Source organism: Hyperolius riggenbachi, chromosome 3 (genome assembly GCF_040937935.1).
Source record: "Hyperolius riggenbachi isolate aHypRig1 chromosome 3, aHypRig1.pri, whole genome shotgun sequence".
In the NCBI taxonomy this organism is placed as follows: Eukaryota; Metazoa; Chordata; class Amphibia; order Anura; family Hyperoliidae; genus Hyperolius; species Hyperolius riggenbachi.
Window position 1 is genome coordinate 494838538 of NC_090648.1, and position 25560 is coordinate 494864097.

The window sequence follows — 25560 nt, forward strand, 5'->3', positions numbered from 1 at the left end:
TATCTCCGGGTCTGACCTGTGAGACAGGCTGTGACCTCCTGACTCTGGCAGCTTGTTCTGTACACAGTCTGGAAATGATTAATGTCTGACCTGAAAGCTATCGATAAATAGATTAGAGGTGGGGAGGATGGGATTAGCCTGTGGAGGGAGAACAATGCTGAATGTAAATGTAATAAAATCCTGAATACAAAGAAAATGCAGAGATCAGAGAAACCCTGCGGGCCCCCCTCTGATGTCACCTGGGGGTCCCAGATAAACATTCCCAGGTGTATGTCTCCCCCCCCCATCCCAGGGATTCTGGATAAAAGTGGCCATAATATGTTGGCGCTTTATAAATCAATAATAATAATAATACATCTTGCCATGATGGGCAGATTCAGTGGCGTAGCTAAGGAGCTGTGGGCCCCAATGCAAGTTTTACGCTGGGCGGACGTTCCAGCGATAGTAGAGCGTGTGTACAGTCTGTCTGCAGACTGATGTTTCTGAGCGACCCGCTGAGCGGACAAACTGTACGCACGCTCTACTATCGCTGGAACGCCCGCCCACCCAGCGGGAGGGTCCGAAGGACCCGTCGTTCCTTATAGTAGTTCGTGTGTACGCACCTTAAATCTAACAGAAAAATCTGACAGAAAATTGTATGGTGTATTCCCAGCATTACAATTAGTCAGAAAAATTGATTGTAAATCTTGAATTGAAAAAATATTAAAATTGTATGGTGTGTGTTGCCAGCCACCTTAAAGGAAACCTGAGATTAAGAAATATAAAAGTTTTATACATACCTGGGGCTTCCTCCAGCCTCTCCGCAGTGATCGTTCCCACGCCGTCTTCCTCTGCCTCCTCCTTCTCCCGGTAGAAGCCCCTTACGTTTGGCCAGTCGGGGTGCACTGCGCATGTGCAGCCCGGCCATGTGCACGCGCCCGTCATGCTTCCATGGTCAGGAGCGCTCTGCACAGGGCTACTGCACAGGCACAAAATGCTCCCAGCTGCAAGAGCGAGACATGTTGTTGTTGCCCGACATGTTCTATACTATGGGTGGGAAAGAAGGAGGTGTGTGACTGCATGTCATGTGCAGACACTGCTGTCATCTGATATAACCCAGCCAAGACTGCAGATTCTGCTATGATCTGATACGATCCAGGGGAAGATTGCAGGCACTGCTATGATCTTCCCTAATGTCTCCACCCTACTACCCCCTGGATTATAAGCTGGCAAGGCCAAGGACCTTCTCCTAGTGTTGGCCCCTCGATCGATCAAAAAAACTGATTTTTGGCCGATCGATCGATCAAAATCAATTGCAAATCGATTGCCCAATCGACCGATTTCGATCGATTTCAATCGATCTGGCAGGCTGGAAAATCTAGGTCGATCTGTTGAGATTGCTTATCATTTTGCATTGGCCCTATTGGAAATCTGATGGCAAAAAAAAATGCCATCAGATCTATTTTCAATAGATTTCAAACTGAAATTTATTGGAAATCTGTTCCTAGTAAAAAATGTTCCTAAACACATCAGATAGATAAGAAATCTATCTGATGATCTATCTGCTAATCTAATCTAACGAGTGTATGGCCACCTTTATTCTGCAGTAATGCCTAGTACACACCATACAATTTTCTGTTAGATTCTTCTGTTAGATTTTCTGGAAAATTTTCTGTAATTAGATTATTTTCTGTAAAGTACTTGTAGAGACTGGTCACTATCTCTGGTGCATTGTCTTCTGGTTATCTCCTGCTGAGTAGAACAATGCCTAATTGCTAGGCAGATAACAACAACAACAACAACAACAAATAACATTTGTAGAGCGCTTTTCTCCAATAAGACTCAAAGCGCATAAGCATGGCTCACACCATCGTGGTACAGAGGAAGATTTTTATAAGTCTGGAAATGCCAGGCTAAACAGGTGGCTTTTCAGTCTGGATTTGAATAGCTCCAGGGATGGTGCTGTCTTTACTGGGTGTGGCAGGGAGTTCCAAAGAGTAGGGGCAGCATGACAGAAGGCTCTATCTCCAGATTTTTTGAGGTGCACTCTGGGAGTGACCAAGTTTATAGAACTTGCTGATCTGAGGTTGTGAGAGGTGCGGTGCAGCTTCAGCAAGTCCTTAATGTATCCAGGGCCCAGATTGGGCAGGGATTTGAATGTCAGCAGTCCAATCTGGAAGAGTATTCTCGATTCTACTGGTAGCCAGTGCAGTGAGCGAAGGATCGGTGTAATGTGACAGTGGCGAGGCTGGTTTGTTAGCAATCTGGCAGCAGCATTCTGCACTAATTGCAGGCGACGCAGGTCCTTTTTTGGGGAGGCCAGCATAAAGGGCATTGCAGTAATCCAGCCGTGATGTGATGAAGGCGTGAACTAGGGTTGGAAGATCCTCTGGGGGAATCAGATGTTTAATCTTTGCAATGTTCTTCAGATGAAAGTAGGAAGATTTAACTACAGATGAAATTTGGATTCTGAAACTCAAATCCCCATCGATTAGTACGCCAAGGCTGCGCACAAGGTTGGAGCTGTTTATGTCTGAATTCCCAATCCTGATTGGTGTTGCTTTAGGATAGATAATTTCCAATATGTTGGAAATTATCTATCTGGCAGGTAAATCACTGGTCGATTTTCCATCAGATCGACCAACAGATAGATCCCTCTCTGATCGAATCTGCTGCCTACACTGCAAACAGATTGTGAATCGATTTCAGCATGACACCGATCACGATCTGTGAAGCTGCCGCTGTCGCCGCCCCCTGCATACATTACCTGATCTGGCCGGCGCGGGTCCCCCGGTCTCCGCTGTCTCTTCTCCGCTCTGGGCTCCAGCTTCTTCCGCACGGACAGATCGACGGGAATCGTCGGGAACGATTGATTTCGGATGGAAATCGATTGTTCTGTCAGTGTTTGCGCAACGATTTCACAGAAGATTCGATCACAGTGATCGAATCTGCTGTATATCGGCGGGAAAATCGTTAGGTGTATGGGCCCCTATACACTGCTCGATTGCCACCAGATCGACCAGCAGATAGATCCCTCTGTGATCGAATCTGATCAGAGAGGGATCGTATGGCTGCCTTTACTGCAAACAGATTGTGAATCGATTTCAGTATGAAACCGCCCCCCCTGCATACATTACCTGATCTGGCCGGCGCGGGTCCCCCGGTCTCCGCTGTCTCTTCTCCGCTCTGGGCTCCAGCTTCTTCCCCAGTAGAGGGCGCTCTAAGAAGTGAAGCCTGCCGGAGCCCAGCGGAGAAGGAGCAGCAGGGACACGCGCCGACTGGATCAGGTAATGCATTGCCACTAGCGTTGGTCGTCAGACATTCGAACGCCGCTATCGATGCACTCCCGACCCGCCAGCGATCGAGTGAAATCTTCCGCACGGACGGATCAACGGGAATGATCAATTTCAGATGGAAATCGATCGTTCGGTCAGCGTTTGCGCAACGATTTCACAGCAGATTCGATCACAGTGATCGAATCTGCTGTATATCGGCGGGAAAATCGTTAGGTGTATGGGCCCCTTTACAGAAAATCTTACAGAAAATTGTATGATGTGTACTAGGCATAAGTTACAATAAGTACAATAAGTTGTACATATACCAGTATTAGTGATGTCTGAAGCCACACATCAGCTATGTATGCATTTGTATTGCTGGATGTCCTGATTGTACAGGCCCCGCACTATTTCTTTCAGGCAGGGAACACACTACATGCGTTTTTGCGCGTTTTGCCGCGAACGGCAAAACGCGCACGATTTTAGAGGATATTGAAATTAATAGCCTAGCACAGGAAACGCTGTGCCGCATGCGTTTGCGTTCGCGTTTTTCTCCGCGTTTTCTAAACGCAGTTTTCTGCTTTTTCCCGCACGTTGCATGGCAGTACATGCCATGCAATCGCATAAACGCGGAAACGCACGCGGAAAAACGCACGCGTTAGACGCGACCACAAAACCCGAGGGAAACCTGGGAAACGCAGGGGAAAACGGCCCTGCAAGTTTGACCCCTGCCTCATACTCTGTACAGCGCTGCGAAAATGTTGCCGCTATAATAAATACAAAATATTAGTAATAATATGATCTGATATGACCCAGAAGAATTCCACCTAACTATAATAACCTATGAGGAGCAATATAAACTGTAACGGAGACATCATAATAAAGTGTAAGGAATACGAAATAATGTCTTCAGGGTGGGCGGAGAGCCTTTTAAGCTGTGGGCGTGGCCCCGGGGCGATCTCCTCCTGGGTGGGCGGGGCTCGGCACTGCAGCGTTAGATCAGTGCGGCCTTCTCCTCAGTAGGCGGGGTTCGGGGGAGCAGCCTGAGTCCTGATAGATGTGGGCGGAGGCTCCTGCATAGTGTCTGTGTTGGTGGGCGGGGCTCTACCGCGTCGCCTTTGATCTGGAGTGGGCAGGAGCTGCGGTGCGAACTCCACCTCAGTGGGCGGGGCTTTGCGGCGTTGAGTAAACTGATATATGTTGGTGTGGACGGGGCGTGCACTGTAGTCAGCGATCTGTATGTGAGTAGGCGGGGCTGGCTGAATTCGGTCGGCTCGTCAGCTGACAATGTAGCGGCCGGAGCTGAGGGCGGGGCTGTGTGCAGTGGGTGGGTGAGTGGGCGGGACTGTGTGAGCAGTTTGTGGGTGAGTGGGCGGGGCTGTGTGCAGTGAGTGGGCGGGGTGTGCGGTAGGTGGGGGAGAGCTCCCCCTGCTGGTAGCGGCGCTCAGCTGATAATGGAGCGGCCGGAGCTGAGGCTGGTAGCCGGTGCTGCTCGGTGATCGGGACGATGAGTTCCTCTCCGGGGCCGGGATCGGCTCCTCCGCCCCGGCTGGCGCATTACTTCGTGCTGTGCGGGACGGATGCGGACAGCGGGCTGGAGCCGGACGAGCTGGCGGGTAAGAGAGCGATGAATGGCCGGGAGCAGCGGAGGGGCAGCCGGGGAGGGAGGGGGGCTGTGGCTGGGCCTGGGGGGTATTATACTATACTGGCGGGTATGTCATCTTATATTGGGAGGGGGGTATTATCTTATACTGGGGTGGGGGGTATCTTATACTGGAGGGGGGGGGGGTATTATTTATTTATCAAATTAAATCCCTGGTACACACAATGCATCTTTCTGTCAAATTTACAGTTGAATTCTTAATTTCCAACAGGCCTGATCTGATTTTTCTGATAGATTTTTGTATAGAAATTATTGGAAAATTGATTGGAAATCAGATAGTACCTGTTGGAAATAATCGATTTAACTGGCAATCTGACCGGAAATTGCATAGTGTGTACCAGACGTTATACTGGCCTTGTGACACCACATCCACTGCTCTGGCCTTTCTAATGTAAAAGGTGCCCTGTGCAGTATACTTTACCTTTCGGTGTCTGCGTCACAAGGCTGATTCCCAAAAGATGTCATGCTGAAATCGATCGGGGATCGGACAGTGGTGTATGGGCAGCCAACAGATCTCAGAGTGAGAGATCTGTCTCTTAGTCGAGCTGCCCTTTGGCCGATCTGCCCATACATCCTCTGCATATAAAATTCAATTAAAGTAAAATTGGAGTTCTAAGCTGTAAAATGTGCAAAGCGGACTTATCTCAATATCCTATGATTTCTGCAAATGACAGCGCCATTATCACATTCATCCAATTTTACCCCCAAACATCAAACTCATCAAAGCCACAGGAGCGGTTAAAGCTAGTCGGTGACAGTTAGGGCTAGTCGGTGACAGTTAGGGCTAGTCGGTGACAGTTAGGGCTAGTCGGTGACAGTTAGGCCCGGTTCACATTAGCGGTGGCCGTCCGGAATCGCCGTGCCGGAGCCGGACCGCTTGCAGAACGGACGGAACGGACGCACGGCATAGCAATGAAAGCCTATGAGTCCGTTCGCATGCGTCCGTTCTGCCGGACCGGATCCGGACTCCGGCGTCCGTTCCAACATGCGCTATTTTTTGGTCCGGCTCCTCCGGCAGCCGTATCCGGGGCGGAGCCGGACTGCACCATCCGGCCAATACAAAGCTATGAGAACCGGAGAGCGCACAACACACTGGCTAAAAATCCGGATGTTCTACCCCACTTCCTATGCGTATTGAAGCGGCGATTTTGGATGGGGACACATGGGCAAGCATTTTGGAGTGGAGCAGCAGTGATTTTAAACGTGCTGGAGATGTTGGCAGTATGTCGGAGGTGGAGGTGAGTGCTAAACAGCGGAGGGCCTGATTCCACAGGTCCACCTTCTGCTGACCTCCCAGACCCCAACATTTTTATTCCTTTTCTACTATCTTTTGCCAAACGGATCCGGATCGCATCCTGATGAACACCTGATGCAAACTGATCGGATCCGGATCAGAACCGTACGGTTCCGGTCCGGATCCGGTCAGGTCATCCGGTCCGTTTGGCAGAGAACCGCAAGTGTGAACCGGCCCTAAGGGTGGTTAGGGCTAGTCGGTGACAGTAAGGGCTAGTCGGTGACGGTAAGGGCTAGTCGGTGACAGTAAGGGCTAAACAGTAAGAATTGGGAATTATTTGCGCACTTGGGGAAATTGATGTTGCAGCAATGGTGTTGGCTGGATGTCGGAATGACATATTACAGAATAAAAGTGAACGATATTCCCAACCCACGTCGTGTGACTACCTTTTTAAAGAAAAATCAGCTAACGACAGGTACAGACGGACAATGTACGACTATGCCTGCGCAGTAGAGCCCGGAGGACGTCCGATGACGTCAGCGCGCCGGCGTGGGACGCAGAAGTTCCGGGCCTTGGAGCGCAGAAGAGCCCGACCTGGCAGCCGGCCAGGTCGGGTCGGCCACCGGAGACCACCGGGAGCCTGCGGAGCGGCGGCGAGGGCACCTCCTGCCTGCCACGGGCTGGAGGAAGCCCCAGGTAAGTGGAAATTGATTTTTATTTTTTACCCACCCTCCCTGAACCTTTCCTTTAATGCCTGGTACACACCATGCAATTTCCCATAAGATAGATGGGTCGATAGAGAATTTTCGTCAGATCCATTTGGATTTCAGATAGTCTTTCCTGATCGATTTTCTGATCACTACTATGCAAATCGATCAGAAAAATGATTGGAAATCAGATCAGACCAGTCGGGAAATTATCTATTCGACCCATCTAGCTGACGGCAAATTGCATGGTGTGTACCAGGCTTAACCATCGTGTGTACAGATCTTTAAACGATCTTTCCACTAAAGTCTACAGGACTTCCCCCTGCATACGTCTTCGTTTAGCAATACTATCGTTGGTAATCTTGAAGTTTGTTGCTCTTCTCCACATCCCATCGCTAAAATTTTTTAATATGAAGATCGTAGAAACTTTGTTCTACGGCAGATCTCAAGGATTTGGCGCAGGGACAATAAAGGTGACTATATATCAGGTAACTTTCCGGCCGATCAACCATCCAATTTGATTATTATAATTGGTTCGGATGAAATTTGGTGCCTCCAAGAGCATGCCGATAGACGATGCATGCAATTTCGGGCTGGAATAGATTGCATGTATCGGACATGCATCGAGATGTAGGACTGACTTGCTTAAGCGGTAATGGCGTGTGATATCGGGACGAACGGGATGGACTCCCCTCCCCCCCCAATATAAAATACTGTAAGTTTCCGTGTCTGCTGCTGGCTCCGCCTTCATACACGTGCCCAACATGGTTGCCGTTGTAATGTAGGTGTGGGGCAGCATTGTGGGGGGCAGCGAGGCATAAAATGCGGCCTCACAAGGCAGATTCCAGAGATATTTCCTACTGAAATAGATGTACGGGTACCTTTAGTGACCTCTAATACTGGGAATACACGTTACGTTTTTGCGTTCGATTCTTTGTGCGATCTATTAGCCATTCGATCCTCTGCTTTATTTTCTTCCGCTAATTTTTCTTATTTTTGTTCCATTCACTTCTATGAGGATCGGACATGTCGGAATTTTTTCATCGAAAGTATCAATCGGAACGATTCTCCACAAAAACCGTAACGTGTATTCCCAGCATTATGATTTTGCAGATAAACGACTGCAAACAATGGTCATCAGCATATGTGGTTGATTTTCATGTTTGAAACGATGGTCACGTGTTGTTTCCTGTGACTTCTCTTGTTACAGATGAGGCAAAATTTTGTACAGAATGACAGGACCTTTTTGTGGCCTATATTCGATTCACACTGAGATTGGCTCATATTGATGAAAGGGTCAGAAGCCAATTGAAATTGTCTCCTGACCGTCTCACGTAGCTCTGCTGTCTTACTCGCTGCGGCGGGGAGAGATCAACACAATCGGCAGGAACGCAGGGAGGTGGTTAGTGAAATCTACGCCCTGGCAGGAATAACAGCCTCCAAACTGAGCGTAGATTTCAATCGTACTAGTCTGAACGTGATTAACCTCTGTCCTATGCCAATATCCTCTTGTTATGTTGTGGAGCCCTACACAGTCCAGGCTTGGCAATTGTGCTATCCCAGCCTGCATGGGTGACGAGGGGTTACAGAGGCTTTGGAGGGAGGACCCCATGTTATTTTTTAAATTTTACTTTTTATCGGTGCAAACTAACGGTAAATTTGCCAGAGATCCTTATACATCAATAATGCGGCTGTACAGCGATCACTCGTCAAAGCATTGGCAGTAGGGGGGCTCTTCCAAGTAGCTACCTATTTGTAGTAATCGCTCCACTCGCGTCTTATGTTCCAAGTAGCGTTGCAGTCACTACCACGCATCCTTCTTCAACCCGGAAGGAGGAAGTGGTGTAGTGACTTGGAACGCAACTTGCAACGAGATTGGAGTGCTTTGGAACAGAGGGCAGCATGGGTAAGTTAACCCTCCCTCACCTACAGCTGCTGTAATTAACTTTTCGATTCCGAGTAGGTAGCTACTTGGAAGAGCCTCCCTAGTTGCCAGTTCAAACGGGTTTCCAGGTGGTCATTAGGCACTGCAGTGTCCTCCACATAATTTCTTTCCCAGCCGGGTGGCATGAAAAAGTAGCCGGATGGGACGTGATGGGGGAAATGCAGGGCCGGTGCTTCTCTGTGCAACTCTGTTTGTTTACAGCAGAGGAAGAGGATGGGGAGGTGAGCCAATCACGGCCGGGTGCTCACCAAAATTAGCCGAGTGGAGCACCCGGCTAAAACTACCGAGGGAGAACACTGCACTGTCTACTGACCACCTGGAAACCCTGGCATAAAAATCACTGCTCTTTCTTTAGATATGAATATATATGTATATTTATATATGAGATTTTACACTACTTATAGGTTGATATCTCATTTCTCAGCACTGCAAAAAGTTTTTCCTATCATAACTTTGAGATCGATCTTCTTAAAAACGGCAAGGTGTTTTTGAAAATTCCCCTGCCACTGTTAACATAACCAGCACATTTGGTGATTATCGCTTGTATGGGGACTTTGCCATTCAACCATGAATATCGGCGACATGGACTTTAGTTCAATTTGACAAATTTTTACAGTTGAATCAGCTTTTTGTCACGTTGACCTGATACTTGTTCAAACAACATCACAACTCTTCAGCACTACTCCCTGGTCACAAGTTGGATGGCCCACATAAAGGGGCCCATACACCTAACGATTTTCCCGCCGATATACAGCAGGTTCGATCACTGTGATCGAATCTGCTGTGAAATCGTTGCGCAAACGCTGACCGCACGATCGATTTCCGTCCGAAATCGATCGTACCCGTCGATCCGTGCGGAAGATTTCGCTCGATCGCCAGTGGGTCGGGAGTTCGTCGATAGCGGCGTTCGATAGCCCGACAACCGCCGCTAGCGGCAATACATTACCTGATCCGGCCGGTGCGTATCCCCGCTGGCACCGCTGCTCTTTCTACACTGGGCTCCAGCAGGCTTCACTTCTTCCTGTCCGGACAGGAAGTTTAAACAGTAGAGCGTCCTCTACTGTTCAAACTTCCCCGGACAAGATGTACAGTGAAGCTGGAGCCCAGAGCAGAGAAGAAGACAGCGGAGACTGGGGGACTCGCGCCATCCGGAGCAGGTAATGTATGCGGGGGGAAGGCAGCGACAGCTTTACAGATGGTAAATCGATTCACAATCTGCAGTAAAGGCAGCCATACAATCCCTTTCTGATCAGATTCGATCAGAGAGGGATCTATCTGTTGGTCGATTTGATGGCAAATCGACCAGTGTATGGCTACCTTAACTGGGCGTCAGACAATAAAAGGAACCTGAATTGAGAGGGATATGGAGGGTGGCATATTTATTTAAAGAGACTCTGAAGCGAGAATAAATCTCGCTTCAGAGCTCATAGTTAGCAGGGGCACGCGCTGCTAAACGGGGGTCCCTTCACCCCCAAACACCCCACTGCGACACTTGGTCGCTCCTGGAGGCAGGGCTAGCGGCTGCAGCCCTGCCTCCATTCGCGTCTATCAGCCGCGCATCGCCGCCTCTCCCCCGCCCCTCTCAGTGAATAAAGACTGAGAGGGGCGGGGGAGAGGCGGAGATACGCGCTGACAGACGCGCGTGGGGCAGGGCTGCGGCGGTTAGCCCTGCCCCATCCAGGAAGCGCTCCCCCGCTGCACGGAGGGGGATTTGGGGGTCAAGGGACCCCCGTTAAGCCGCGGGATAGCGGCGGTTTAGCAGGGGCACACGTGCCCCTGCTATATATGAGGTCTGAAGCGAGATTTATTCTCGCTTCAGACTCTTTAAACAATGCACATTGCCTGGCTGTCCTGCTGATCCTCTGCCTGTAATACCTTTAGCCATAGACCCTGAACAAGCATGCAGATGAGGTGCTCTGACTGACGTGTGACTGGATTAGCTGCATGCTTGTTCCAGGTGTGTGATTCAGACACTATTGATACATAAATGATCCGCAAGGTCCCGCCAACTTTAAGGCTCAGATGCACTATAAGAGCTTTTCTGAGCGCTTTTTGGCTTTCTGAGCGCTTTTTTAAAAACGCTCCCATTGACTTTCATTAAAATGACGATTGTGAAAAAAAATCACACGATTTTTATCACGATCTCGATCTTACAGCGATTTTAATGAGTCAATGGGAGCGTTTTTAAAAAGCGCTCAGAAAGCTCTGGAGGCCAAAAAGCGCTCAGAAAAGCTTTTAGGGCCCATTCACACTAGAGCGTTTTTGCCGCGATTTTGGCAAAATGCTTAAACGCTAGCGGTTTTAAAAAGCAGTAGCGTAATAAAACCCTATGGGCCCGTTCTTACTTGGGCGATTTGCGCTAATCGCCCAAAATCATGAAACGCAAACACGTCGCCTGCATTTTCAGGCGATTTCCCGTCGATCGTGTTTCAGTGCTATAGAAGCGCTAAACGCAATCGCGGAAAAATCGCCACAGAGTTCAGTGATTTTTACGCAACGGAAAAATCACTCCTGCAAAAATCGCCGGCGTTTTGCGAACGCAAGTGTGAATGGGCCTTTATAGTGTGCCTGAGCCCTCAGACTGACAGGCCATTGGTGGAACCTGCATTGCTTTTACTTTATAGCATCTTCTGATGTTGATGTATAATTCCTTCTAGATTAATCTCCATCCAGCAGTGACTGTTAAAATTTCAGGGAAAATCTTTACTCGCAGTGTCAGAAAATAATCCTGATCCGCTTTATACGTTCCTGTAATTATCCGATAAGTGTACTATTGTGCATAATATATAGATATCTCTATCCCAGACTGCTTCAGCGGATGTTATCTTGGGATGTTTTGATATCCCATCCCCCACATCCTGCAGTGCCAGCTTTCCTGCATCTATACTGCAGCATCCCTGCACCTCTGTCTCCCTGCTTCCCTGTGCCTCCCGGCACCTGTGCCTTCTTGCTTCTGCATTTCTGTCTCCCTGCTTCCCTGTGCCTCCCTGCACCTGTGTCTCCTTGCTTCTGCATTTCTGACTCCCTGCTTTCCCTGTGCCTCTGTCTCCCTGCTTCCCTGTGCCTCCTTGCTCCTGCATTCCTGCCTCCCTACTTTCCCTGCGCCTCTGTCTCCCTGCTTCCCTGTGCCTCCCTGCACCTGTGTCTCCTTGCTTCTGCATTTCTGACTCCCTGCTTTCCCTGTGCCTCCTTGCTCCTGCATTTCTGCCTCCTTGCTCCTGCATTTCTGCTTTCCCTGCGTCCCTGCTTTCCCTGCCTCCCTGCTTTCCCTGCGTCCCTGCTTTCCCTGCGCCCCTGCCTCCCTGCCATTGAAAATAGACCAATCAGGTTTTGATTGATTGGTCCATCTTCCACCTGCATTTACATCGAAATTTACATAATCCTGCATGAACTCGGAAATCTTTGCATCTCATTAATAATCAGTGCCAGCCTCCCTGTTGTTGAATCCCAGAATCAGTATATATATTGTGATTTATATCCTGATTCTGACATTGGAATTGCTGCATCACTGACCGGTCTCTCCCTTTTGGACACCAAATCCTTCCTTTGTGCCATAAGTAATAATCAGGTCAGAGGAAGGCACCGTGTTATCTCTCGTCTATACAACTTATCTTCTGTGCCAGGGATAAGCCCTGTGAGGTAAAGCTGGGAATACACTATCCAATCAGTGTTTGATCAGGTAAACGATCGGCATGTGCAGAATATCAGTTTGGATACCAGCAGCTGGTATCAAACCGCATAGCAGCTCAAATCTCGTGTAAAGGTGTCCATTAACGGTACAATATTTTTATCAGATGCGATATTTTGATGCAATATTTACAATCGACTTGTACAGAAAACAGCGCAGTGTTTGAAAATCGATGTGAGGCAATTCTTTGGACGATTTGGATCTGAAAATTCTGTCGTTCCGAAAGCTGGATTTTACGATCCTGATCTGAGAGGAAATGCCCTAATTGACCTTTTTATGGGAACAATCGAGAATTTCTGATTTTCGTAAAAAAAAAAAATGTATTGAAAGATCACATCTGATGAAAAAATTGTACTGTTAAAGCTTACCAGAACTCAGAACTTCCTCTCTGCTCTTCAATATGCGCAACAGCATATTAACATTTCTTTGTTAAGCCTAGTACACACTAGCAATTTTGATAGGCCAATGATTGGTCAATTTTACCACCTCCATGTAGTATGACCATTTACCTATATAATCTGCATAGAATTGAAAATCTGTTTGGCCCTCATACTACATGGAGGTGGTAAAATTGACCAATCATTGGCCAATCAAAATTGCTAGTGTGTACTAGCCTTTACAGCTGATATAAATGCTGCAATAAACCTGCAGTGTGTCTTTCTGCTTTCATGGAAGCAGACGTAGGGTTAACATCCTGTGTTTACAAATTAGCTTCTCTGCCGTAGCAGTCAGCTGACACAGCTGATAGATCAAATTACAACTTGTGCTTAGTCACAGATGAGGAGGAATAAGACTAAACTCTTTGAGATAGACATGGGTATATACAGTGCCTAGCACACTAATAACTATGCTGTGTTCCTTTTTTTTCTTTCTCTGCCTGAAATAGGTAAATATCAGGTATGTAAGTGGGTGACTCTGTCCTAACTCAGACAGGAAGTGACTACAGTGTGACCCTCACTGATACATTCCAACTATAAAACAATTTCCTAGCAGAAAATGGCTTCTGATAAGGAGAATTTCTTATCAGTGAGGGTAACACTGTAGTCACTTCCTGTCTGAGTCAGCCACTTACATACCTGATATTTAACTGTTTCAGGCAGAAAAAGAAAAAAAGGAACACAGCATAGTTATTAGTGTGCCAGGCACTGTACTTACCCATGTCTATCTCATCATGTCACTTCGGGTATCCTTTAAATACATTCAGGGTGCATTTCTCTGTTTTCCTTCTGTCCTGTGCAAGAGTTCAAGTCCACGTTAATAGTGTATATTGTGGTATCAGATGTGCGCCGTGCGTTCCTGGTGGTTGTTTGATGTTGCTCCTCCCACTGGTATTGGCCATTCAGCTGCCACTTGATATTTGGATTAGAGTATTAGATGTTGCGCAGTGTCTGCTGGGCGAGCATTATTGCAATGATCGGTGTCGGTTAATACACTGAGAGAAAGAGCTGAATTGGCCACAGCAACCCTCCAGCACGATAAAACGATCAGAGGTGTAACGCAGCGCTGAGTGATTTGGCCGCTGTAGTTTGGGGATTTATAATTCGCTTTCATGCATAAATCCCAGCACTCCACGAATCGCTTATGTGCGGATGAACAGATATTAATCTCCTGAGTCGCCGGCCGTACGTTTTTCCTTAGCCGATTAATAGTTTGAGCGCAGGTAGCGGAACAAGTGAGATAAATGAAGCAATAAATGTATAATGATAGAATCTATGACACTGGGGGGATATCTGGCGAGCGGCTGTCTCCAATGAGCCATCTCTGTGCATTTTACTTGTCACCGTGGCGATAATAGGCCTGAGCTAGCAAGATGATGTGCCCGTACTAACCACTATTAATGGCTGTGGCCTGTTTAATGATGGATAACCAGAGAGGAACGGATTCCGGCCTCTCCTCCTGCTCATCACACAAGCGCAGGACAATGAGAATGATGCATTCTGGGATCTCCGGTGCTCTCCTGCACAGCGGCACTGTACTACAGACAGCCCACCCCCAGTCTTGGCCACAGCCCAGGGAAGACTACATTATATTCACCCCAAAATAGGATAGGCTACTTATCTCTTGCGAATTGCCCCCAGTTGTAAAGTAATGCATGTCCTGGGAACGATGACTTCAAAAGTAGAGGGGGAGGGAAGGCAAGGCGCCAATACGCCCCTCAAGTGCTGCCAGCAACACTTGCCCTGAGATGTCAGTCACCACAGTCGCTATAAATAAGAACATGTCTGTGCTGTGCCAATAATCAGTGTGTTTCTCTGAGGAACAATAGCCTCCGGCTTCACTCTACAATAAAAAGCTGCAGCCCCGACATCTGTGACCACATGAGGTAAAGGCACAATGATTCCAGTCCTAAATATTCTCCTCTTCAATGCTCACGTCAGTGTCGCTTCATTGACCCGCATGTCTATAGCAGGGGGCAATATATGGCAGAGGGCAGTATACTGCAGGGGACAGTGGCCGGATGTAACAGTATGGCAGTATACAGTAAGGGACAGTGGCAGTATGGGGCAGGGGGCAGTATATAAGTTTAGAGCAGGGGACAATAGCAGTATAAGGCCCTGGACTACGATACATACATAGACATTAGATTGTGAGCCCCTCTGGGGGACAGTTTAGTGACAGGACAATATACTCTGTTCAGCACTGCGGAAGATGTTGGTGCTATATAAATACTAAAAATTAAAAGTAGCAGTATATGGCAGAGTGCAATAAATAGCAGGGGGCAGTGGCAGTATATGGTAGGGGACAGTGGCAGTATATGACCGGTGGCGGTATATAGCAGGGGATAGTGGCAATATACGGAAGGAGGCAGTATATAGCAGGGGACAGTGGCAATATATGGCAGGGGGCAGTGGCAGTATATAGAAGGGGGCAGTATATGACAGGGAGAAGTATATATCAGGGGATGGGCAGTAAATAGCAGGGGACAGTGGCAGTATATATCTAGGGGCAGTATACGGCAGGGGGCAGTATACAGCATATCAGGGGATGGTGGCAGTATATATCTGGGGGCAGTATATAGCAGAGGATGGTAGCAGTATACAGCATATCAGGAGACGGTGGCAGTATATATCTGGGAGCAGTATATAGCAGGGGATGGTAGCAGTATACAGCATATCGGGGGACGGTGGCAGTATATATCTGGGGGCAGTATATAGCAGGGGATGGTAGCAGTATACATCATATCAGGGGACGGTGGCAGTATATATCTGGGGGCAGTATATAGCAGGGGATGGTAGCAGTATATATCTGGGGGCAGTATATGGCAGGGGGGGGGCAGTATACAGAATATCAGGGGACTGTGGCATTAGTCACATTGTACAGCTGGGTCACACAGCTCAGAGTGACACCTTTGTACTTTGCTCTGATAACAGGCAGTCATCTGGCTCCCGCACACACTGCATTCTGTTTATGCTCACGCTGATTGCTGTAATGTGTGCTGTCACATCTGTCTGCATCATGTTGTGAGACAATCTGACAATCCCTTATCCTCCTGCCACATAGAATGCAGAACGTGGAGCGGCAGTGCTTATTCCTGATGGCAATGTACCTAAACCAACAGCCACCCCAATACTCAAAACACTTCCTGTAATCAGCACCGACTGCAAGTACAGCTTATCTACAACACTGATCCACAAATCTGTACACAGCACTTTACAGAGCACATAGTCATGTCACTGACTGCCCTCAGAGGAGCTCACAATATAATCCTGTCATCCTGTCTTATGTCCCACCATATTATTATGTATTTATATAGAACAGTTAGGTGGTGTAGTGGTTAGCGCTCTCGCCTTGCAGTGCTGGGTCCCCAGTTCAAATCCCAGCCAGTGCACTATGTTCTCCCTGTGTCTGTGTGGGTTTCCTCCAGTCACACTGGTTTCATCCCACATTCTAAAAACATACAGATAAGTTAATTGGCTTCCCCCTAAATTGGCCCTAGACTGCTATACATAGACTACACAATACATACATAGACATATGACTATGGTAGGGATAAGATTGTGAGCCCCTCTGAGGGACAGTTAGTGACAAGACTATATATACTCTGTACAGTGCTGCGGAAGATGTCGGCACTTCATAAATACTAAATCATAATAATATAGAACTGACATCTCCTGTACTTTAGAGTACATAGTCACGTCACTGACTGTCCTTAGAGAAGCTCACAATCTAATCCTACCGTAGTCCTAGCCTAATGTCCTACCATATTATTATGTGTTCTGCAGCACTTTACAGAGTACACAGTGATGTCACTAACTGTCCCCAGAGGAGATCACAATTTTATCCCTGTTATAGGGTCACATTTGGCTTATGCGTATGATTATAGGGATGTGTAAGGAAAGCCCTTAAAGGGATACTGTAGGGGGTCGGGGGAAAATGAGCTGAACTTACCCGGGGCTTCTAATGGTCCCCCGCATGGTCCCCAATGCTCCGGCCCCGCCTCCGGTTCACTTCTGGAATTTCTGACTTTAAAGGCAGAAAACCACTGCGCCTGCACGCCCGTGTCCTCGCTCCCGCTGATGTCACCAGGAGTGTACTGCGCAGTCACAGACCATACTGGGCCTGCGCCGTGCGCTCTTGATGACATCAGCGGGATCGAGGACACGGCAACACGGGCGCAGGGGTTTTCAGACTTTAAAGTCTGAAATTCCAGAAGTGAACCGGAGGCGGGGCCGGAGCATCGGTGAGTGGCTGCGCGGGCACAGGATGTCTGTGGGGGACCATTAGAAGCCCCGGGTAAGTTCAACTCATTTTCCCCTGACCCCCCCCCCCCCCCCCTTCCCTACAGTATCCCTTTAAGTATGGACGGTAGGTATCTTCATGTCCTGCTGAGTATAAGCCTAGTATTGGGGTATGCTCTGTAATGAAGGGTTGGGGGGAGAGTTGCTTTGCAAGGCTGTGTGGAGGAGGTTCAGTGATCAGACCAGATGTGCAGGAACTGTGACTGCAGAAAAGAAACTGCATTATTTGTGTACTGGAGCGTGCAGTCATGTTCTCATGCTGGAAATAGACACATTCTGCTGTAAGATATAATTTAACCTCTCTGAAAATGATAGTATTGCACAGCTGGCCGGCAGAGTCCGGAATATATATATTTGTCAGTTTATCCTGAAGATGCTCGGCGTCAGTCAGGCAGATGTATCTCAGTTCAATTCGTTTTTTCTCTTAAAGGTGGGCATACATCTTGCGATTTTGCGGCCCGATCAACCATTCCGATGCGGTAATATTTTCGAATCGCATGAAAATCGGTGCGACGAGCATGCCTGATCAGCGATTCAGCCGGTTTCAGGGCAAAACTGGGTAAATGTGTCAATTTTAGCAAGCTGTAATTCTGACCAATCGCACGTGCGGAGCTAGCGGCAGCGTGTGATATCAGGACGAATGCAGCAGAACCCTCCAAATGTCTCCACAAATGTTAATGTGTCCCTTCCAAGCAGGGCTGCGGATTCAGTACAAAAATCATCCGACTCCTCAGTTTATGAAACCTCCGACTCCAGGTACCCAAAATTGCTCCGACTCCTTGACTCCGACTCCACAGCCCCGCCTCCTGGTGCATGCGTTAACCACTTGAGGACCAGAGATTTATTCCCACCTAGTGACCAGGCCTTTTTTTGCGATTCGGCACTTCACAATTTTAATGGTTTAATGGTCATGCAACTTAACACCCAAATGAATTTTACCTCCTTTTCGTCTCACAAACAGAGCTTTCTTTTGGTGGTATTTCATTGCATTCATATTTTTGTTGTTGTTGTTTTTTTGTATAAATAAAAAGAGCAAAGTTGTGCTTTTTTTTTACCCTCCCCCTTCCCCCTCCTAATTTGGCCCTAGACTACGATACATACACTACACTATACATACCGTATACATTTTGGCTATGGTAGAAATTAGATTGTGAGACCCTCCGAGGGACAGTTAACCTCTTGACGACCAGCTAACGCCGATTGGCGTAAACTGGTTGTCTGAGGGTTTCCATGGAAACGGCCGCTCGTTCGAGCGGCCTTTCCATGTCAGTTCACGGAGGGTGTCTCCGTGAACAGCCGGAGAGCCGCGGCTCGGCGGCAAAATGTAAACAGGTGGGGAAGAAATCCCCGCTGTTTACATCATACGGCGCTGCCGCGCAGCAGCGCCGTGACATAGATCGGTGATCCCTGGCCTCTGATTGGCCGGGGATCGCCGGCATCTGATAGGCAGAAGCCTATCCTATCAGGCGCAGGACGGATATCCATCCTGCGCCGCTCAGAGGGGAAGGGAGAGGGAAGGAGCGAGCGAGACGGCGGAGAACGCTGCGGAGGGGGGCTTTGAAGAGCCCCCGCTAAGCAAATGCAGCCGGCGGTGATCAGACCCCCCCAGCAGGACATCCCCCTAGTGGGGAAAAAAGGGGGGTAGTCTGATCGCCCTGCTGCACTCCTGATCGGTGCTGCGGGCTGTAGAGCCCACGCAGCACCGATCACTGAAAAATCCCCTGGTCGTCAAGTGGTTAAGTGACAAGGCTACAGCCCTGCATAAGATGTCAGCGCTATATATACATTTAAACTCCATTTACAGAAAAAAACAGCCTGCCAGCACTGATCAGCTGCTGGCAGGCTGATCGATGTGGCCCCCTGTTTACAGAAACATGAGCTTGTGCGAGCGCCTGTCAATCTCGCTCGTCACGAGATGATGCCATATGGCGACGCAGAGGAACAGCAGAGCCACTCTGCCGATCTGTCACTTGGTCAATGTGCCCATACACAGCTAGATTATGCAGCAGAACAGAGGCGCCAAAAGGATAAAAGGAAGCTATTAAAAAACAAATTCTTGGTAAATAGAGGAGGTAGTGGTGGACTTGCCTCCTCCAAGTAGACACACGACTGTAGTAAAGACAGTCAATATATTTTATTTATGAACTCCAAATATGCAACGCGCTTCGCAGGTTTGATCCCGCTTCATCAGGCAATAACAACGGAGCTATAGCATATGTGGTCAGTAGAAGAGCCAGGCACCGCTGATACATCGCTAGATAGATGTATAAATGGCCACCTTAAGTTTTGTTTTCCTAGGTCTAGGAGATAATTTTTCATCTTCTGTTTACATTTTTTTTTTTTTTTTAATTTCGCTCTTTTCTGCGATTTAAAAAGTGCCAAAACGTAGGTGAGAAAGCAGCTGTGATGTCACACTGTATGCGCAGCCCCCGAGTTATCATACAGGGGCACGTGCCACCCCAACTACTGTATAGTGCTGTGCTGGAACCCTTTCTTGTCTCCTCTGGGGGAGTCTCTGGCAGTATAAACATCAATGCTGGCCTTGGAGTGTGCTGATGTCACATTGTATGGGCATCACGTGTGTGGGGGGTGGGACATCACACATGTGGGTGGGTGGGCGGGACAAGTGGCGGTGACATTGGCACTGGAGGTTTATCATCACTAAAGACAATTGCTAGAGAATCTCCTCGCGGTTGTATAGTGGGCAGCACTCTCACCTTGCAGCGCTGGGCAAGGAGTTTGTATGTTCTCCCCATGTCTGCGTGGGTTTCCTCCGGGCACTCCGGTTTCCTCCCACACCCCAAGAACATACAGATAAGTTACTTGGCTTCCCCCGCAAAATCGGCCCTAGACTATGATACATACACTAGTGGGCCTAAGCCCGTTTAAAAACGGGCTAGGTCTGTCCCTAATGTGCCGCGCATCGGTCGCACGCCCGCGACGCACACACGCCCGCCTCTTCTGGCCCCGTCCTCCTCCGGCTCTCGGCAGTGTCTCTGCACATGCGCAGTGCACAAAAAGGACGGACGGACATGGAACGCAGCGACACTTGCCTTTTATTAGGTAGGATACTGTAGACATATGACTATGGTAGGGATTAGTTTGTGAGCTCCTCAGAGGGACAGTTAAGTGACAATATACTCTGTACAGCGCTGCGGAAGATGTTGGCTCTATTCAAATACTAATTAATAATATAATTTATTTTGCCGTCATTTTAAAATAGTTTGAGGCGGTGGCGTTAAATTGAACGCTTGTGCGCAATAATAATAATAGTAACACTAGTAGCCTATCGCCTGCTCCAGTAGATGGCAAAGCCAGACACAATCCCCCCATTGGGAATCTATACTAACCTATCCCCATTCCCCCCCCCCCCCCCAGGTGTCCCAGCAGCGTTTGTTGCTTGCGGCAATTGGAGAGAGATTGGCGATTCTTCTTATTGGTCCCCTCTGGGTTGTGTGACATCTGCTGTGATCACTGAAGTCTGGCCAAGAACTCCTCTTTAGCATAATTTTTATAACCTCGCCAATTCGCTTGTCTGTCAAGTCTCTGTTTTTCTCCATAAGACTGTCTGTCCCGACTTTTTTTACCCCTCGACTTCATGACGTGTTCCACACACCGTGAGATTAAATCTTAATGAGAATGGATTACTGACTTTCCAGAATATAAAATATTTTGTGAGGTGCTGAAATTTGGCAACAGGAAGCGAAAAGTGGCCACACACGGTACAATATGATCCCTCCATAATACGATACAATGGTTAGTAGTGAGCCCATTCATTATTTCTAACAGCTTTTTTCACAGAAAGTAATTTGTAAATATTTATTTGAAATCACAAACATTAAACTATCTGCAGCGTGTGCTGATCTCTGCTACCTCCAGGTTATATAGTATATGTTTTTACTCTATACCTGTACTGATAGTAAACTAGCTGCAGTGTGTGCTGATCTCTGCTACCTCCAGTATGTACAGTATAAGCTGTTACTCTGTGCATGTACTGATTGTAAACTAGCTGCAGCGTGTGCTGATCTCTGCTACCTCCAGAATGTACAGTATAATCTGTTGCTCTGTGCCTATACTGATAGTAAACTAGCTGCAGCGTGTGCTGATCTGTGCTACCTCCAGTATGTACAGTATAAGCTCTTACTCTGTGCCCGTACTGTTAATAAACTAGCTGCAGCATGTGCTGATCTCTGCTGTCTTTAGTATGTACAGTATAAGATGTTTTTGGTTGTTTAGAATTGAGAAATCTGCATGCAACCTGTTAGTGATTTTATACAAGCTCACATACATAGGATTGCATTGCCGCGATCAGCAAAGGGCTAAAAACTCCAGAAAAGTGCGAGTTGGGACTTATTGTGGGCTATGCGGATGGGGGGAGCAGGAAATTTGGGTGCCTGCAGCAAATGGACTGACTGGTCACCCCATATGCGCTAATGTAAAATATCGCCCTTCGGCGGCCAAAAGCAGAATGTAGGTGCCCTTTAAATAACTGGTGTCCGGCCCTCCACCTGAAGTGTTTTTGTTTTGAAATTAAGTTTGAGAATTTATCGTTTTGAAATTTGTTTTAGAAATGTGTTTGGTTTTTTTTTTTTTTTTTTGAATGTGTTATTTACTGCGGAGGAAGGGGTGTTTAGGGTTAGGCATAAGGAGGGGGGGGGGGGTCTTGGGGTCAGGTGTCCAAAAGGGCGGGGGGTCTCAGGGTAAGTCGTTCGAAGGGGCGTGTTCTGTATGAGAGTAGGGTTGGGTTTAGTTGTAGTATAATCTCGGTAGGCAGTGTTTTACTATCATGATCACCACTGTAAATATTCTTTGTCATTTAGCTTTACCCTGCGCCTTTTAATATGGTTATTTTACCATATTTATTAGTCTACCAGAAATATTCATGTACAAAAAAGTAAAAAACACTTGTGATATTTTTAAACTTTGGCTTCACCCATGCACCCTTTATTAACGTATGTGGATGGGACTCCCAGGTCTGCCTCTTGTCGGGGTTCCGCTGTCTGTAGGACACCCAGCCTCCCCCTCTGTACTGGCGGGACGAGGCTTCTCTTGTTGCTTGTTGTAACTTTGTGCTGAGCCGCTGGTTGTTGTGGCATCAGAGGAGCTGTAAAGGATTAGCGAGGGTCATCGCACCACAATGGCTCAGCTGACATGGATGGGCGGTCCGGCCCACGCTGCTGTGTCTCTCACAATGAGGCCTCCATCTGTTCCTCAGGCAGATGTGTTGTGTGACGTCACCAGGAAAATCTCCCCACACTTCTCTCTCTGTACAGTAGTGTTGTCCGGATCATGAACGATTCTGATCTTTGATCCGAATCTATTTTATGAGTCGATCATCCGAATCATCAAAATGAGTGATTCGGATCGTAAAAGGGGCGGGGCCAGGAGCGACACGCCCCCTCGCAGCGGGGGTCCTGGAAGCAGAGCAGGGATGGATAGCTGAGTTGGAGGGGAGGCAGCCTTGCAGCCACAGGTAGATGAGAGAGAGGGGACATTGGGTGCCACTGCCAGATATGTGTAGAGCACACACACTGGCTATAGCGTGCTGCTCATTACAGGCTGTCTGTTCCGTAGTGCTGCATAGTGATCACATTGGAAACTTTTGGCTCAGCACAGCTCAGTAACTTTGCAGGCACTGTGATTGCAGCGTAATATGATCCTCCTGCACTCGGCACTAAACAGCTGCACTTATCTTCTGGGAATGCTTTCTTTCACTGTGTGACGTTTGCTTTCAAAGTACACAGATGAGCATATAGGTGAAATATATGTAAAGCATATGATTGCAGCATGTGGGTATTGTGTGCAAACATTTCTGCTCTCTGCTCGTCCCTTCTCTGTCCACTCCCTGCCCTCTGTCCATCTTCTCCCCTTCTCTGTGTGTCCACCCCCCTCCCCTTCTCCTGTCCACAGCAGGGAAAGACCTGTCCTGCTAGTCATTTCACCCCGAATGCATCGGTAGTAAAATGATCCGAGATTCGGATCAAAGATCCGGATCTTTTCAATGATCCGATTCGAATCATCCGGATCATTGAAAAGATCCGAACTTCCCATCTCTACTGTACAGAGGTCTATGACCAGCAGCAGCACCCAGGAAAAGGCGGGCCAAACCTCACACTGACCTGCCTGTCCCAGGTGTGACTCCGCTGGCTGCATGCTTGTCCCAGGTGTGACCCCACTGGCTGCATGTTGGTTCCAGGTGTGACTCCACTGCCTGCATGCTTGTTCCAGGTGTGACCCCGCTGGCTGCATGTTGGTTCCAGGTGTGGCCCCACTGGCTGCATGTTGGTTCCAGGTGTGACCCCACTGGCTGCATGTTGGTTCCAGGTGTGGCCCCACTGGCTGCATGTTGGTTCCAGGTGTGACCCCACTGGCTGCATGCTTGCTCCAGGTGTGACCCCACTGGCTGCATGCTTGCTCCAGGTGTGGCCCCACTGGCTGCATGCTTGCTCCAGGTGTGGCCCCACTGGCTGCATGCTTGCTCCAGGTGTGGCCCCACTGGCTGCATGCTTGCTCCAGGTGTGGCCCCACTGGCTGCATGCTTGCTCCAGGTGTGGCCCCACTGGCTGCATGCTTGCTCCAGGTGTGACCCCCCCCCACTGGCTGCATGCTTGTTCCAGGTGTGACCCCCCCCACTGGCTGCATGCTTGTTCCAAGTGTGACCCCCCCCCCACTGGCTGCATGCTTGTTCCAGGTGTGGCCCCACTGGCTGCATGCTTGTTCCAGGTGTGACCCCCCCCCCACTGGCTGCATGCTTGTTCCAAGTGTGACACCCCCCCCCCCCACACTGGCTGCATGCTTGTTCCAGGTGTGACCCCACTGGCTGCATGTTGGTTCCAGGTGTGGCCCCACTGGCTGCATGTTGGTTCCAGGTGTGACCCCACTGGCTGCATGCTTGTTCCAGGTGTGACCCCACTGGCTGCATGCTTGCTCCAGGTGTGGCCCCACTGGCTGCATGCTTGCTCCAGGTGTGGCCCCACTGGCTGCATGCTTGTTCCAGGTGTGACCCCCCCCACTGGCGGCATGCTTGTTCCAGGTGTGACCCCCCCACTGGCGGCATGCTTGTTCCAGGTGTGACCCCCCCCCCCCACTGGCTGCATGCTTGTTCCAGGTGTGGCCCCACTGGCTGCATGCTTGCTCCAGGTGTGACCCCTCTGGCTGCATGCTTGTTCCAGGTGTGGCCCCACTGGCTGCATGCTTGTTCCAGGTGTGACCCCTCTGGCTGCATGCTTGTTCCAGGTGTGGCCCCACTGGCTGCATGCTTGCTCCAGGTGTGGCCCCTCTGGCTGCATGCTTGTTCCAGGTGTGGCCCCACTGGCTGCATGCTTGCTCCAGGTGTGGCCCCACTGGCTGCATGCTTGCTCCAGGTGTGGCCCCACTGGCTGCATGCTTGCTCCAGGTGTGGCCCCACTGGCTGCATGCTTGCTCCAGGTGTGGCCCCACTGGCTGCATGCTTGCTCCAGGTGTGGCCCCACTGGCTGCATGCTTGCTCCAGGTGTGGCCCCTCTGGCTGCATGCTTGCTCCAGGTGTGGCCCCTCTGGCTGCATGCTTGCTCCAGGTGTGGCCCCACTGGCTGCATGCTTGCTCCAGGTGTGGCCCCACTGGCTGCATGCTTGCTCCAGGTGTGGCCCCACTGGCTGCATGCTTGCTCCAGGTGTGGCCCCACTGGCTGCATGCTTGCTCCAGGTGTGGCCCCACTGGCTGCATGCTTGCTCCAGGTGTGGCCCCACTGGCTGCATGCTTGCTCCAGGTGTGGCCCCACTGGCTGCATGCTTGCTCCAGGTGTGGCCCCACTGGCTGCATGCTTGCTCCAGGTGTGGCCCCACTGGCTGCATGCTTGCTCCAGGTGTGGCCCCACTGGCTGCATGCTTGCTCCAGGTGTGGCCCCACTGGCTGCATGCTTGCTCCAGGTGTGGCCCCACTGGCTGCATGCTTGCTCCAGGTGTGGCCCCACTGGCTGCATGCTTGCTCCAGGTGTGGCCCCACTGGCTGCATGCTTGCTCCAGGTGTGGCCCCACTGGCTGCATGCTTGCTCCAGGTGTGGCCCCACTGGCTGCATGCTTGCTCCAGGTGTGGCCCCACTGGCTGCATGCTTGCTCCAGGTGTGGCCCCACTGGCTGCATGCTTGCTCCAGGTGTGGCCCCACTGGCTGCATGCTTGCTCCAGGTGTGGCCCCACTGGCTGCATGCTTGCTCCAGGTGTGGCCCCACTGGCTGCATGCTTGCTCCAGGTGTGGCCCCACTGGCTGCATGCTTGCTCCAGGTGTGGCCCCACTGGCTGCATGCTTGCTCCAGGTGTGGCCCCACTGGCTGCATGCTTGCTCCAGGTGTGG

The 25560-nt window shown here is 49.4% G+C and overlaps 1 protein-coding gene across 1 annotated transcript in view; it reads left to right on the forward strand.

Annotated features, from left to right (window-relative positions):
• Window positions 1-4673: 4673 nt before the first annotated feature.
• DENND5B (DENN domain containing 5B) overlaps window positions 4674-25560 on the forward strand; it is a 102271-nt gene continuing 81384 nt past the window's right edge. Inside the window, 1 exon segment of the mRNA XM_068278256.1 lies at window positions 4674-4870. Coding sequence (XP_068134357.1) covers window positions 4762-4870 — 109 coding nt within the window. The 5' untranslated portion in view covers window positions 4674-4761.